This window comes from Hipposideros armiger, unplaced genomic scaffold (assembly GCF_001890085.2).
Source record: "Hipposideros armiger isolate ML-2016 unplaced genomic scaffold, ASM189008v1 scaffold_8, whole genome shotgun sequence".
NCBI lineage: Eukaryota > Metazoa > Chordata > Mammalia > Chiroptera > Hipposideridae > Hipposideros > Hipposideros armiger.
In genome coordinates, this window is record NW_017731358.1 from 7,220,405 (window position 1) to 7,236,354 (window position 15,950).

At 39.4% G+C, this 15,950-nt stretch overlaps 1 protein-coding gene across 6 annotated transcripts in view; it reads right to left on the minus strand.

Annotated features, from left to right (window-relative positions):
- The window catches only part of CD86 (CD86 molecule), a 61,509-nt gene that overhangs the window by 1,240 nt on the left and 44,319 nt on the right, over window positions 1-15,950 (minus strand). For 5 of the 6 annotated variants that reach the window (XM_019650405.1, XM_019650401.1, XM_019650368.1 and 2 more), the window contains 2 exons: window positions 9,322-9,367; window positions 7,971-8,041 (listed from right to left, as the gene is read on the minus strand). In XM_019650405.1, coding sequence (XP_019505950.1) covers window positions 7,971-8,041; window positions 9,322-9,367 — 117 coding nt within the window. Of the gene's footprint in view, window positions 1-6,318; window positions 7,726-7,970; window positions 8,042-9,321; window positions 9,368-15,950 lie in introns of those variants that run through there. The other variant, XM_019650395.1, reaches the window with a different exon arrangement.

Consider the following 15,950-nt stretch of genomic DNA (forward strand, 5'->3'; position numbering starts at 1 on the left):
TTATCATTGTGCTCTTCCCGGGCGAGGCACATCAGTCGCCGGCTTCTGGACGGCCGCTCACGCTGGCTGCTGGCTACACACGGTAGCCTATGGCAACCCACTGCCACAGGGGCTGCAGCCTACGCAGTTGCCGGTGACTCACAGCAGCCCAGCTCCAGGTTGAGCTGTTGTTCAACATCTTAGCTGTAGAGGGCAGTGTCACTTGACCCTCATGTGGGATCCGAATCGGGGCCCTCTGGCGTCCCAAGCCAGCTCTTAACCAACACGCCACTCGGCCGGCCCAGTAAAATATTTTCTTAAGAAATATATAAGGAGACCGGCTGAGTGGCTCAGTTGGCTAAGAGCTCACTCAAGAGTGAGAGCTCTGAAAACAGTGGTTCGATTCCCGGCCCAAGCTGAGCTGCTGCTGAGCTGCCAACAGATGGCAGGATGGCTCAGCTAAAAAAAGAAAAAAAAGAAACATATAAGGAACAGAGATAACTGCCTACATAATTAGGAACATATTTGTTACTTGTTGACAAGCTTAAAGTATAGCAAGGTTCCGATATGTTGCCATAAATGGACATTTTTCATTTTCTATTCTGCTTTAACCTTGCCACCACCCCACCATCACTGAGTGAGTCTTTGCTTTCTGTTTCCTATCTCTCCAGACCTGGCTTCCCAATTCCTGTGGTAACCAGTCCCCATCAGTCCGCAATGAGGGACAAGGACTGTTTGGCTTCTTTTAAACTCTGAAATTTTATATGATTTCACAAAATAAGAGGTTTTACTTTAGTTTATAAGGATGTCTACTAAAATTGAGAGGTAGATACAGGGCATATCTCAACCTACTGTGGAGGGCCATGTACTCTGTTAATTCTGCTTCCTGTTGGCTGGGAAGAGAAGGTCTGGTATGAAAGCTCCCAAATAATGGGTTCTGAAGGCTCAGATGGGTGGGGGAGATGATTATCGTCGGTGGCCAGAGGCAGATTTTTTTAAGAGTGTGTTCAAGTCATATTTAGAGCAGAAAACTAAAGCGCTAAACTGGAAGGAGAGCTGATTATCAAGGCTAAATGGTGTGTCAAGGAGAGGAGGCAATTGGGTGGTTGAAAGCTAAGAGTGTTGGGGAGAAGTTGACATGTAGAGTACAAAACTGCCCAGACCAAAGGGTTTAGGACTAAGGTTGTGCACAACAGAATACTTGCTTATTTAGTAGCTTAAAGTTCCTCTGAGGAAACCTGGAACTGCTCTATAAATTGGCTAATGGGCAGAGTCATGGTGCTTGGTGGGGATAGAAAGTGTCGGGACAGAAATGAATTATTGCTAGAATGGGTATTCTTTGATCACAAGGATATGGTGTCAATTGTGTGTAGCCTGGGTAGTGGTGAGATATGTGAACCAACAGAGGTAGTGGTATTTGAGCTGGGCTTTAATGATGAACAAGAGAGTGATAAGCAGAGGCAGATGGGGAGAAATATTCCAGAATAGCATAAATTTTTTTTTAAAAAAAGGTAATATAAGCTATATTTTGGAAATGACTAGTAGCTAAATCTGGAAGGATGTTTTGCCAATATAAGAAGAGGGGAAAATAAGGCTGGTAAAGAGCTGAGTTAGTTTTGAGTCACATTGTTGATGACTTTGAATTTTTAAGCTAAAGGCAGTCAATGGCAGAGTTCTTGAAAATTTTGAGTAGTGAAGTTCCAGGTAAGATGGTAGGTTATATACACATTTAATTCTATTATCTCCTGAAATTCCACTAAAGCTAAAGAAAAACTATTTTTTAATTTAAATGGAAAAATGTAACAAGTACAAGAATAGGAAAGGAGACAATTTGGAATCTGAAAGGTAGAAGGATGAACGGTAAATAACTTAGCAAGGCAGGACAGCCAAGTCTTATCTGTCATTTGGAAAATCCAAGAAACAACCCAATATATACCCCAGAATCATCTAAAACCTCAGGGACTGGCAGGACTGGTGACCAATTGAGGGTGACAGTGGGGTAAAAGATGAGCGCCAAAATAAAGAAGACTGAGTAAAGGTTGTTTGAGAAGCAGTTAGAGCTGAGCCATCCTTTCTCATTCCACACAGCTGGTCAACTTCCCTTTCCTACCCGGGCAGAAGTCTAGAGTCTTTTTCTCTGAAAGAGGTAAAGCAGAAAGTGTTTTCATTGAGAGATATTTCACATATCTGAGGATAGAGTTACCATACTGAAAACACATGGATTAAGTAAATCTACGTATATTGAATAAAGACTACAGAGATCACACACACACACACACACACACACACACACACACACACACACACACACACACACACCCCTCTTCTCTCACTTGGTTCTCAAAATGCTGATTGCTAGACTTCTGCCTTTCAGGCAAAACTACCAGCCCAAGAGGAAAGAACTAAAGATGGTTTGCCAACAAAGGCCCACCCAGATCCCTTAACAGTAAAGTTAAATTTAGAAAGCCCATCCATGGACTCAGATCCTCCAAACAAATTTTTAGTTCCTCACTCTTAATTGTGAACAATCAATGATCATCAGACCTCTGAGGAAGCGTCCAACATAGATGATACGGAACAAAGCAAACAAACAGGAAGAAGCAACTTGGAGGCTACAGAGATAATGCAGGAAAAATAAAACTAAACAAATAACTTATTGTTAATATCTTTAGAGAGTTAAGAGATGACATTGCAACCATTAACAACAGGTTCCTTGGAATAAGGAATCATTTGGAGAACAAAAAGGAACTCTTGGAAATGAAAATATGATAGCAGAAATTCAAAAACACAACAGAAAGTTTGGACAATACAGTTAAAGAAATCTTTCAGAATTAGAAAAGACAAAAAGATGGATAAGAAAACAGGAATATCAGCCTAGGACATCCAACATTGAAATCCAATATCCTAGAATGAGAGATTAGAGAAATAGAGGGGGACAATGATCAATGAAATAGTTCAGAAAAATTTCCCTTGAGTGAAAGATGTAAGTTTCCAGATAGAAAAGGCCACCTCAGTGCCAATCACAGTGGGTGAATAGGCACTTCTTTACAAAACTTAAGAACAGTGAAGATAAAGAGAAGGTCCTAAAAGCTTTCATATAAAAATATAAAACGTCAGAACATTTATAGATATCTCAAGAGCAACACTGGAAGCTGGAGGCAATGAAAATAATTTCTAATCCCAAATTCTACATCAAGCCAAATGATCAATTAAGTAGGAGAGTAGGATAAAGACATTTTCAAATACACAAAATCTCATTAAATTTACTTCTCAGATATCCTTACTCAGAAAGCTACTGGTGGATATCTACAACCAAAGTGAGGGAGTATGTCAAGAAAGACAAAATATAAAATGCAGGAAACAGGAGATTGAGCTCAGGGTGACTATTATCACCCAGACCTATGGCATACCTTGTTCAGATTGGGACACATTTGAAAATTTGTGTCTGAGAACAGTGTGGGACTCTGGATCTGTATGTAGTTTTCCTCCTGGAGTGAACAGGTTGCCACGGTGGAAGCCAGTGGAATCTCACTTTTATTATAAGATCCACATTAATGTTGCCATTAAACTGATACTATACACACACACACACACACACACACACACACACACACACCTATTATATGTAGGCATAGTGTGTCTACAGAAAGAGGTTCCTAACCTCTGTGTGGTTAGGAACAAAGAATGTGAAGATCTTCCTTTTACTACATACCTCCTTGTTCCTTTTGATGTTTCTGACAGAATGCAGGGTAAGAGACAGTAGACTGGGGTCAGCTGGGTGGTGATTGTCATGTCCTTGGCATGAGGAAATCAGGGCCTGACTGAGAAAAGAAGGGGTGGATGCTAAAGCTGGAGGGATCCTTGCCTGGCCTGGTGATGACCAGATGTGGCGGTGTGATGGAGGTGGGCAGTGGGTGTTGAGGGAAAGGTCGGAGGGCAGCAGTCAGAGATGACTGTGCTTTCTAGCCTGTGTTAACACATGCGAGGACACTGAGTGGATGACACTGGCTTCAGGATGGCAGAGGGAGGAGGGTGAATTACAAAAGAATAATAAGTGGCAGGGACGGAGGGGGAGGATTTGGAGGCAGCAGTTGTAGTTCACTTTCCCTCTGACCAAAAATTCATTTTCCCCAGTCACATCATGTGCGTTATCATCCACAGCTTCAGGCCTTATGAAATGATGGAATGTCTTCTGGAAAACTCAGTCGTGGATAACTCTGCAGGGCGTGGGGGGCTGAGGCAGTGTAGTGCTAGATGTGGTACAGGCACTCAATCTCAACCAACCCAAACACTGTCTCTTCTGCGGCCAGAAAGCATGAGGCTGGGAAATAAAGGAGTGGAGGGGCGATGCTTCACAAAATTTCCCCAGCTCTGCCCCTAAGTTAGTGAACTTGGGTAAACAGTTTGGTGCCTAGGTTTCCTCATCAGCAAAATGGGCATCAGATCCCAATGCCAACATCACAGTCATTATGAGGATTACATGGGATAATGTATTTAAAGGTTTAAAAGAGTCCCTGGTACAAGGTGAACACCAATAACGTTAGTACTGTTATTAAACCTAATGACCCCTTTTAACCGTTCTTGGCTTTCTTTTCCCCAGATTTGGAACACAGAAGGTCTAGAGAATTTAATATATAATGGAGAAATGTTTTTATCAGAGGACATATTAATGTTTCACTCAATCTTTCAACAAATAGGTTGGAGGCACTATCTTAGGTGCCTGGGATCCATTGGTGAAGAAGTTGGACACATCCGTGCCTTCACAGAGACTAGACAGTTTTCTTTTTTCAGAATTTCTGTGTAATTATTTATTTATTTTTAATTGACATATAATCCAAATATAATGTATTAATTTTAGGTTTACAACATAGTCATTTGATATATGTATATACTGTGAAATGATTACCACAATGTTTAGTTAACGTCCATCATCACACATAGTTACAAATTATTTTTTCTTGTAATGAGAACTTTGAAGACCTACTCTCTTAGCAATTGAAATATATAATACAGCTATATAAATTTATTTTATAATCAAGGTATTTTCAAGGGATACTGTTACATTAGCCTTGGTTCAGTGTGTATACAAGCACATAATTTAAAAATTACACAGTATAAAAGGTTACGAACTGAAAAGCAGGTCCCTTCCTTAACTCCGAATTTCTCAGTGGTCCTCAGAAACAACCTCTCTTTCCTGATCGTTCATGCCTCATTACTGAGCTAAACATATAGAATCATATTAGACCCCTTTTCCATACAATGGTTAGGGGAAGGGACGAGGAGAGGGTTTGGGATGAGTCAGAGGCTTCTAGCTAGGGTGACTGGAGAATGTGGCTACCACAGAGACATTAAGAGGAAGAATTATGAGGTTTGATTTTAGAAAAATACAGTGAATGTTTAACTTAAAAAAAATTATTACAGTAAAAGACACATTGCCATTAATCCCCCTCAAAATACTTCCCCTCGCTTCCAACACACTTATCCCATCGTTCTTGCCACTTTCTGAAGCAGTTCTGGAAGTCCTTTTTCGTGAGTGTCTTTAGTTGCGCTGTGTGGCCGCATTGATGTCCTGAATCAATTCAAAAGGTTTACCTTTCATGGTCATTTTGACTTTGGGGAAGAGCCAGAAATCGCACGGTGCCAGATCTGGTGAATAAGGTGGATGAGGACATGTTTTTACAGAAATTGCTGTACGAGAAGCAATGTGTGACATGGAGTCTTTCCCATTGTGGCCAGCAAATACGGTGACTGCTGCTGCTGAGTGCCATCCATTGGAAAGGCAGGGATCTTCAATATGGCAAGTGGAGCTTTGAACCTTAGTAACAGTGTGTGACAAGTTTCAACTTGTTCAGTGCAGTCAGTCGGGTGTGAGCTACAGTTGAGAGAAGGTGTGTTTTAAAGTGTGCCGTGAATCATCCTCCATCATGACAATGCTCCGTGTCACACATCACTTCTGGTGTTGCAATTTCTGTCAAATAAAAATATTACAGTGTGTCCTCATCCACCTTATTCACTGGATATTGCACCATGTGACTTCTGGCTCTTCCCCAAAGTTAAAATGATTCAGGACATCGAGGCAGCCACGGCAGCACAACTAAAGACATTTACGAAAGAGGACTTCTGGAACTGCTTCAGAAAGTGGCAAGAATGACGGGATAAGGGCGTTTGAAGCAAGAGAGGGTATTTTGAGGGGGGTTAATGGCAATGTGTTTTTTACTGTAATAATTTTTTTTAAAAACATTCACCATATTGTTTGATCACACCTTGTACATTAGTAACATCAGACTATAAGGGTTGAGTAGTACTGCTAAGTAGAACCAGAAAATGTAGACTTTGAAATCAATTTGATAAGAATTTATTGATAGTTACTTGGTACAAAACACGTTAGGAACTAACAAGATGCTTAGAGCCTAAAGAAGGCAGGGTATGGGCAGAACACACAAATGGTAATGTTACAAGGACGAGCATGACTGGCACAGCTGTCTGCAGCCCTCTATGGTCTACAGAACTATCTATGTAGCTTGGGCCTCCCAAAGTTCTCTTTAGATTTGGACTGAGGCTGCTCCATCCCTTAGTGATGCTGCCTTAAAGCCAGGGTCTCCTAACTCATTTCCACTGGGCTATTATATTCTTCTCCTGCACCTAGTTTTCCTGCCATTGAGAATGACGTGCATAGACAGTCCTCAGAGAAAAGCTCACTAGCACTGTTCTGGGCCAGCTGATATCTCCTTAGGGCATCTGCAGCTTAAATCAGCTTCTGGATGATTTACATTCTGGTCTTCCTAATTTCTCTCCAGCTCTTTGTCTCTCGGCCATTAGTTGAAAGAGTCCTAAGCCTCCTTCCATTCATCCCATTATCAAGATGATGGCGCTCTCTCCCAAGCTTTGCTTCCAGCCAGGTAAAACATCACAATGTCCAGGGCACCATCAAAACCCCTCACCCAGGACACTATTATCTGTTTTACATCCATTTGGACAGACTGTCCATCTGTTGCTTGTCCCAAGGCTTGTTGAAGGACTGGATAGACTGGACGTTCATGTGCATTTCTATTCGCCAAGATCTTTCTTTTTTTTCTTCTTCTTCTCGTTTGAATATTGTGATCTCTCTATTGGCTCTTGCATAGTTGCCCAGGTCGTTATCTCAGTCAGTTTTTTAAAGAAGAGAAGTTGGGCTCACGCACAATCCAGCGCGCTCTGCTAAGGCTTATCAATAGCTTGTTAGGTATGCAGATCCTCCTCAATGTTAGCAACAGCCCATACAGAAGTGGCTCCGGGGTCTAGAGCTGTTTCCAGGTCCGTCTCTCCTAGACTCCCAAATTTTGAGTTCGTCTGCTCATTGTTATCAGCGCACTAGGCCACTGTTTTCCTTACTGACTGACCCTCACAGAAGGACAAGAACTCCTTAGCAGATGGCTTTGACTCAGGGCATGGTAATTACATTATTATAGTACACATTTCTACATTTCAAAATCTTAATATTAACACGATAAAGCCATACAGTATGTAGCTCCCGCTCAAACTGAAGAGGTAGGTGTGTTCAGTCACAAGTACACAAGATGGACTGAGGCACTCACTATCTTAGAATTCACAGTAGACAGAAGTCACTATCTTAGGAATGGGAGTGCTACAGAAAACATAATTTGTAAAATTAAAATTAAGCAAAGAGGCCAACTCTGAAACAGGAGATGTTGCCCTAAATATTATTCCTGAGCCCGGAGCCAGTCAGGTGGGCTTGGCCCACAAAATCTGCAATGAAAAGAAGCAATTAAAACCTACGCCTGACAGAGGGAGCAGAGCTGGAATTCTAGGGAGGCTGTTACACTTCGATGGAGTCCTGGAGTCACCACTATTGTTAATAACAATATTTTCTTGCCTTCTGAGGAGGGTTAGAGGCACAATAAAAATGTCAGCCAAAAACTTGAAAACATAAAAAATGGATATGGTCAAATGGACTTTACTTTTTAGTTAAAAATGTGTAGCACTTTTGTCACCTGAGGCTGTCTTCGAAATGTTAACAACACATTGGGCTTCGTCAGATCTCCCAGGTACACGGTTTTCTACTCTAAAAAAATAGAAAAGAGAATGAAGTGAGATTTCACAGTAGAGTCACTTTCTTTTTCTAGATTTCAATGACAGGGCAGAATATAAGGGGCCATTGCAATAGCAATGAGGAGAAACAAACTATTGAAGAGAGAGGTGGAGAAGTGTCATCCATGCTTCCTTCGATGACTACCCTCTATTTTTGTCTGGGCCTGCCCCTGCCCTATGCTGAGTCCCTAATGCCTTCCCTCTGTAGGCATTTCTGGACCATTTCTGAACTGAGACTGACAGGGCAGGCAAGATCTCATCTTCCAGGCTCACCATCCAGGATCCGTAGATTCACAGTGGCTAGTATATCCAGATAAATGCTGGGCACTCTGGGGACTATGCACTCTGGGGTCATAACCGTGTCTCTGTGACTAGGCTATTCACTGAGGGTTGCTTTGACCCCATGACAATGCAGCCAGAGCCTTGATATTCTTGACAAGCCCAGTTCCTCAGAGGGGATGGAGATATGAACAATTTGATCACATCATGTTGTAAAAGGACTGATCACCAGGAATCTTCGTGCATTCCTTTATGCACACATTCATTCTTTCAACTAATATTTATTGAGCACCTACTATATTCCAGGCACTGTGCTAGGTGCTGGCAGCCCAATGATGAGCTTAACTTAGATGAGCCCTGCCCTCTATAGAGCTTAATTTAGTTCAGTTTATAGAGTTTAATATGATATTTACACAAATATGTATATATACTTGGTGTTATGAAGAAAAAGGACAGGGATTCACATGACACTATAATAGGCTGACATAATCTAGTTTGAGAAGGGTTTTTAAGAAAGTTCTGCTGAGCGAAGATCTGAAGAATTAGGTAAAGAAGTGGCAGAAGAATATTCCAATCAGAAGGCACAGCAGATGCAAAGACAGAGGCTAGAGGGAACATGTTATCACTCCTCATTTATTCATTTATTCATTCCACACATGTAGGATAGCCACTAGTCCAGGAACTGTACCAGGTACTGGGGTTACCATGGCGAATAAGACGCACCACATCAGACCACTGTGGTATTGCCTTTTTACTTGACTGTGGCTGAACTTGTCATGCCCTTGAGCACTGTGCATGGGATTCATTTACAGTTAGGACATTTTTTCTCTAGGTCCTAACTAGTCTCACTTTCTCTCCCTCTCCATCAGTTCGTGTTTGCTGAGGTCTCAGCATGTCTCAGACTTAGGCCTATTCAAGTTATAGACCCTCTGGGAATCGGTCCACTTTCAACAATGTTGTAGGGTCAGGACTCACCTTTTCTTGGCCTGTTCACTCTCTTCTCCCTCCATTTCAGTGGTTTCTGAAAGAGATCAAAACAACCTCAGAAAATGTATTGCCCATTAATACTAAAAGAGGGAAAGTTTGAAGAGGCTACAAAGTTTTAGAACTCAGCGAAAAATCGTTGTAGCCTTATATGTGGAATAGATGGTTACTTGATGCAATTTCAGGAGGACTGAGAAGTAGCACCTTGCATCCAAAAAGTCAATGCCTTCCTCTGCTCACTGTGCCTTAAGTTCTAATGTTGGAAAGAGGTTTTTCGCTCCATTCTTTGCTAAAATAAAAATGCTACTGGGAGGGGTAACACATTTAGTTTTAGCAATCATTTAGTGATCGGAAAAGAGTTTCCAATCCTTTTCTAAAAGTCAGGGTTAGGAAGAAAAGGAAATCTTGAAGATATTGATGCCAAAATGGGTTAGCCATCTGGCACTACCAAATACTACACGGTGTCACATGGATGGGCCCCAGTTGGAAATCTGTAGCTGGCTAGACCTCCCAAAGCCTGAGTTGCTACTGGTATGGGCTTACTACTAATGCAACCTGAGGTGTAACTTCCTCTAGGTTGACTGTTGTGACAATGCTATTGTCCCATTCAGAACCTTACAGCAGGGGTTGGTAACCTGGGTGTCCATGGAGTCTTCTCAACAACACTCCTGATGGTTTTGAACACTTCCTATCATTGGTGGTAGTGTGTGTGTGTGTGTGTGTGTGTGTGTGTGTGTGTGTTTAAAAAATAATCAGCTTAATTGAGATATGATTAATATACAAAATCCAATCATTTTCCATATGGATTTTGGTGAGTTTAACAAATGTACGCAGTCATGTAATTACCACCACAACCAAGACACAGAACATTTATATTATATAAGCCCCAAAAGTTCCCTGTCCATTTTCAATCAATTCCTTTGCCCCAGCCAATCCTTTGGTAACCACTGATCTGCTTAATGTCACAATAGTTTTGCTTTTCTAGAGTTTCATATAAGTAGGATCACATAATGCATAATCTGTTTGTGCCTGGCATCTTTCACTTAGCATAATGCTATTGAAATTCATCCATGTTGTAGCTTGTTACCAGTAGTCCATTCCTTTCTATAGCTTGGTAGTATTTCATTGTATGAATACACCACCATTCATTTATCCATTCACCAATTGATAAAAATTCAGGATGCCAGGTTTGCAGTATTATAAAGAAGGCTGTTATGGACATTTGTGTGTGTGCCTTTGTGTAGACATATGGTTTTTATTTCTCATGGGTAAATATCTAGGATTGCTAGGTTGTATAACATAATTTCAGTTGCTTCATATCCTCTCCAGAACTTGGTATTTATTAGTCCTTTTAACTTTAGCCGTGTTAGTGGGTGTGTAGTGGTATCTCATTATAGCTTTAATTTGTATACCCCTAATAATTACTGATGTTATGACTGTGTACCTATGCTTATTGGCCATTTATATAGCTTATTCTAAGTATTTGTTCACATCTTTTGCTCCCTGCCATTTGTGAAATGGATTGTCTTCTTATTACTGAGTAGTAATATATAATTATATATTCTTGATATAAGTCCTTTATCAGGCATACATTTTTGCAACATTTTCTCCCAGTCTGTGGCTTGACTTTTCATTTTCTTAACAAAGTCAAAGGGCAAACATTCTCAATTTTGATGAATTTCAGTTTACCAATTTCATATTTTTATGATATGGTTTGTGCTTACTGTGTCCTATCTAAGATTTGGCTAAGGTAAAGTCATAGAGGTTTTTCTCCTATGTTTTCTTTCAAAAGTCTTTTAATTTTAGCTCTTATGTTTAGACATATGATCCACTTCAAGTTATTCTTTGGGTGTCTAGGTTCATACTTTTTATGTGGCTGTCTAACTGTCCTAACACCACCTACTGAAAAGACTATCCTTTCTGCCTGGAATTACCTTGGCACATTTGTCAAACTCAGTTGATCACGTGAGGTTTTTTTTTGACTCTCCATTTTGTTCAATTGATTAATATGTCTGTGCTTTTGATGATTCTGGGGTATATAAACTGGGTTGTTTCTTGGGTTTTCCAACTGACAGATAAGATTTGGCTGTCATACCTTGCTATTTATCATTCATCCATCTACTTTTCAGATTCCAAACTGTTGTCTCCTTTGTTATTCTTGTACTTGATTACTATAGCTGTATAGTAAATCTTGAAATTAGGTAGTATAGTCTTCATCTTTGTTCTTATTTTTCAGAATTGTTTTGGCAATTGTAGGTCTTTTGCATTTCCACATAACTTTTAGAATTAGCTTTTTAATTTTCACTTAACAGCCTGCCAGGATTTTGATCCATAAATAAATTGGGAGAGAACTGGTATCTTAATATCTAGTCTTTTGATCCATGAACATGGCATATAAATCCATTTATTCAGGTCACTTTAATTTCTGTTAAGCAGTAACGTTTTGTAGTTTTCAGTAGACAGCTCTTATATTTGATTTTAAAAATGTATCCCCAAGCTTTTAGTATTATTTGATGATACCGTAAATGGTATTTAATTTCTTTTCAGTATCCAATTGTTTGTTGTCAGTATATAGACATACAATTAATTTTGTTTTTGTGTATTGACCTTGTATCCTGTGACTTTGCTACACTCAATTAGTTCTAATAGCTCTTAATAGATTTCTTAGGTTTTTCTACAAACATGATCACATTATTTGCAAAAAAAAGAAAGTTTTGCTTCTTCCTTTACAATACGTATGCCTTTCATTTCTTTTCCTAGGCTTGTTGCACTGGCTAGGACCTCTAGTACAATATTTAACAAAAATAGTGAGAGTGACATCCTTGCTTTATTCCTGATCTTAGGGGGAAAGCAATCAGTCTTTTATTATTAAATATGATGCTAACTGAAGAATTTTGTTAGATGTCTTTTGTCAGGTTGAGGAAGTTCCTTTGTATTCCTACTATTATGAGAGTTTTTCTTTCTTTTTTAAAATTATGAATGGGTATTAATTTTGCCAAATGCTTTTTCTGTATCCACTGACATGATCACATGGTTTTTCTTTTTAGTCTGTCAATATGGCGAATTTTAATGCTCGGTTTTTATATGTTGAATCTACATTATATTCCTGGAATAAATCCCACTTTATCATAACATATCATACTTTTAATATTTGCTAGATTTTAGTTGCTAATTTTGTTAACAATTTTGGCATCTATATTTATAAAGGATGTGTGTAGTTTTCTTTTCTTGTAATTCTTTTTCTAGTTTTGGTATCAGGGTTCCCCCTACCTTCAGAGCAGCCTGGATACTGATTCTAGGCAGTAAATTGGGGGCAATCATAGGGCTCAGCTCATCATTTTTCTTCTCTCAGAGACTACAGTTTTCTGCAGCCTATTGTCCAATGTCTGAAAAACAGTTGGTTTATGTAGTTTGTCTGATTTCTAGTTGTTTATGGCAGAAGGGCAATTCCTGTAGCAGTTAATCCTTCATGTGAGGAAGGAGAAGTCTCTGTCTTTTATATAATTTTAAAAGAACTTCAATTGTTAGAAAAGTCTTGTATTTCCTTACGCTTTCTTATAACCTTTATCCATTGAGATGTGCTTTGGAGCCACAGTTAAATATGATCTTTGTACCCTATGGCAGCTCTTCAAATATTTGAAGGCAGTACTTGTGTCCTCCCCAAAGATTTTTTTTCTGGCTAAGCTTTCTTGGTTACTTGAGCTATTTCTTATTTGACTGAGCTTCCAGAAATAATAAATCTGGTTAGGTTCTATTTTTGCCAAACTTCCTTTTAAAAATAATGGTACTGATAGCTGAACAGAGTATTTCAGATGTCTGCAGATCAACACAGAATAATTAAATCATCCTTTTATACCCATGACAAAATCATGGCCATTAAAAAAGATTGTATTTTAAAGTGAAAGCACACAATAAAAACACAGATTCTAAACTTTTGGATTTGATTGCAAATTTAGCATTTTGAAGGGCACCTGTGATGATATCACCAACTTTCAGTTTTTAAGCCCTGTGAGGGTTTTTGTTTAAATGGTGGTGAAAATGATTTATTTTAGAAAAGACACTTGCCCTTTAAGAAATCATTCCTGAAAGAGCTGAGACTCTTTCAGGTTTGGTGGAGGGAGGCAAATTTTAAAAACTGTTGGTTGCTAGGGCCCTATTACATACAGATTTCAGTCACACAAGACCCAAATAAGGAACAAAAACTTCAGGAGGAGCTATTTTTGTCTGCCGCCCCCATGGGCGCTGACAGGGTAGCTTCTAATTGGGAAAAGACAGTAATTCAAGGTTACAGTTTCTCATGCCTTATCTGCCTTATTTGAGAAAAGAGAGAGAGAGAGAGAGAGAGAGAGAGAGAGAGAGAAGAGAGAGATTAGAAACCAGCTAGAATAACCATGGCATTTCCCTTTTATTAACTGAGTAGCCTAAACAGGGTAAAANAAAGAGAGAGAGAGAGAGAGAAGAGAGAGATTAGAAACCAGCTAGAATAACCATGGCATTTCCCTTTTATTAACTGAGTAGCCTAAACAGGGTAAAAATGTATGGTTGAGGCAAAAAAAACCACAAAAAACCCACTATAATTACTGAGCAAACACTGGAAAGGACTTTTGACACCAAACTAGTTTGAGGGCCATCTCTACTGAGAAAGATATTAATATTGGATGAGGAGGAAGCTTCATTTTTGGAGAAATCTCTCGTTATCAGTAAGCTTGTGTTTCTGTGGATGGATTCTGATTGCTTCCATGTCTGTCTGTTGGCAGAATTCAGTTCCTTGTGGTCGTAGGACTGAGATCCCTATTTCCTTGCTGGCTCTCAGCTGAGGGCCATTCTCAGCTTCAAGAGGCTGCGCACCTGTCTTGGCTCATGGCCCCTTCCTCCATCTTCAAAGCCCACAATGGTGTCTCGAGCCTGTCCCAAGCTTTGGCTCTCTCCTTCTTCCATCTCGTCTTTCTGATCAAGCTGGGAAACGTTCTCTGACTCATGTGATTAGAGTGGGTCTACCTGGACAGTCCAGGGTAATGTCATCATCTTAAGGTCGGTATCTTAATCACATGTGTAAAGTCCCTTTTGCTATGTAAGATAACATATAGATTCTGGGGTATAAGGGGTGGATGCCTTGTGGGGGGCATTATTCTGTTTATCATATAGCCAATGCCAGAGGTATCCACAAAGCAAGTTCAGACATTGCTGAAATTACAGAAACCAAATTTACAAACATCTCATATCCACATGTCATAGTTACTTGGTACATTTCCTTTGCTCCCGTGATATCAAGGTTCTTCTCTTTGACAAAACTCACTGGCACAGGTGACTGTCTGACCAAACAACTTTTTCCTGCTAGTATTCTTTATCACACTCTTGGGGGGCCATATGTGTGCTCTGTTGTCTGTTGTCTTCTGCCTTTTACTACCCATAGCTCAATTTGACCATCTCATATGCACGCACATAGCTTCTTAAACCCTCTTCCAACTTCTCTCATGTGAACACATACATCCTCCTCTTTAACTCCCTTATCTAGTCTCCTGAATTTTTCTGATTGCCTACTGGGAACAGAAACATTCTTACTCTCTTTTTTTCTTTATCCCTTCTTCTTTGTTTCATCTGTAAGCTAATCATTCCAGCGTGAAAGCAAATTTAGGGGACAGCTTATTCTCAAGCTGAAGGTTGCTTCTACACATTTAGCCAATTCTAAGGGCCATAAGATAGAACGAAAGAGAAACTCAAAACTCTCACCTTGAAAAGTCAAAGCCTGGACAAGTATGGTATATCAGTACATCTGACCCTGTGCTCTGAAGTTTATACTTACTTCATAAAAATTTCTCAGCACACCTCCTACTTTAGCCGCTTGAATTGCTCTGTTATATGCTTTGAGTTAATTTATTGAAATTGGGTTATCACTCCCCAATTTTCTGTTTTTAAAATACAGCAGGAGGAAATGAATGAATGCTAATATCATCCATCTGTTTTCTAGGTGGATCTTAAAACTAGTACACTGAAATCTTAAATAAGGTGCTGACCAGAAGCATTACTCATCTAGCTTTTTACTATAGTGAGTGAGATTACTTTAATTATTAATACCAACCAAACTTCTACCAGAGGCAATTACTGAGATAAAGTCCAACCTTATCTTACAACTTCACTCAAATCAGTCCAAACCACATACAGGCATGGGATTATTATAAAGTCAGGAATCACTGTGCTCCCCCACCCCCTGAAACAAAGGCCACTTTTATGACAGAAGTAGGGAGGCTGATGAATGCAGTGCTGTTTATAATAATAAAACTATGGAAACAACACAAGTGTCCAACAATATGGAGTTAGTTAAAAAAATTAAGGTGTATGCACATAATGGACTATCTCACAGCCATTTAAAATGATGCTGTAGAATGATATGTCATGACATTGAACATTTTCTTCCTATATGTTGTACAAAAAAGTTAAAAACCATGTGATATTATTCAAATTGTAAAAAAATCCTTATAATATTATTCCACTTATGGAAAATGACATACATTTATACATAGAAAAATCTGGACAATATACACTAAAATGTTGTAAGCATAATAATTTTTTTCTTACTAGTGGAACTATAGGTGATTTTACTTTCACTATATTTGGTACTG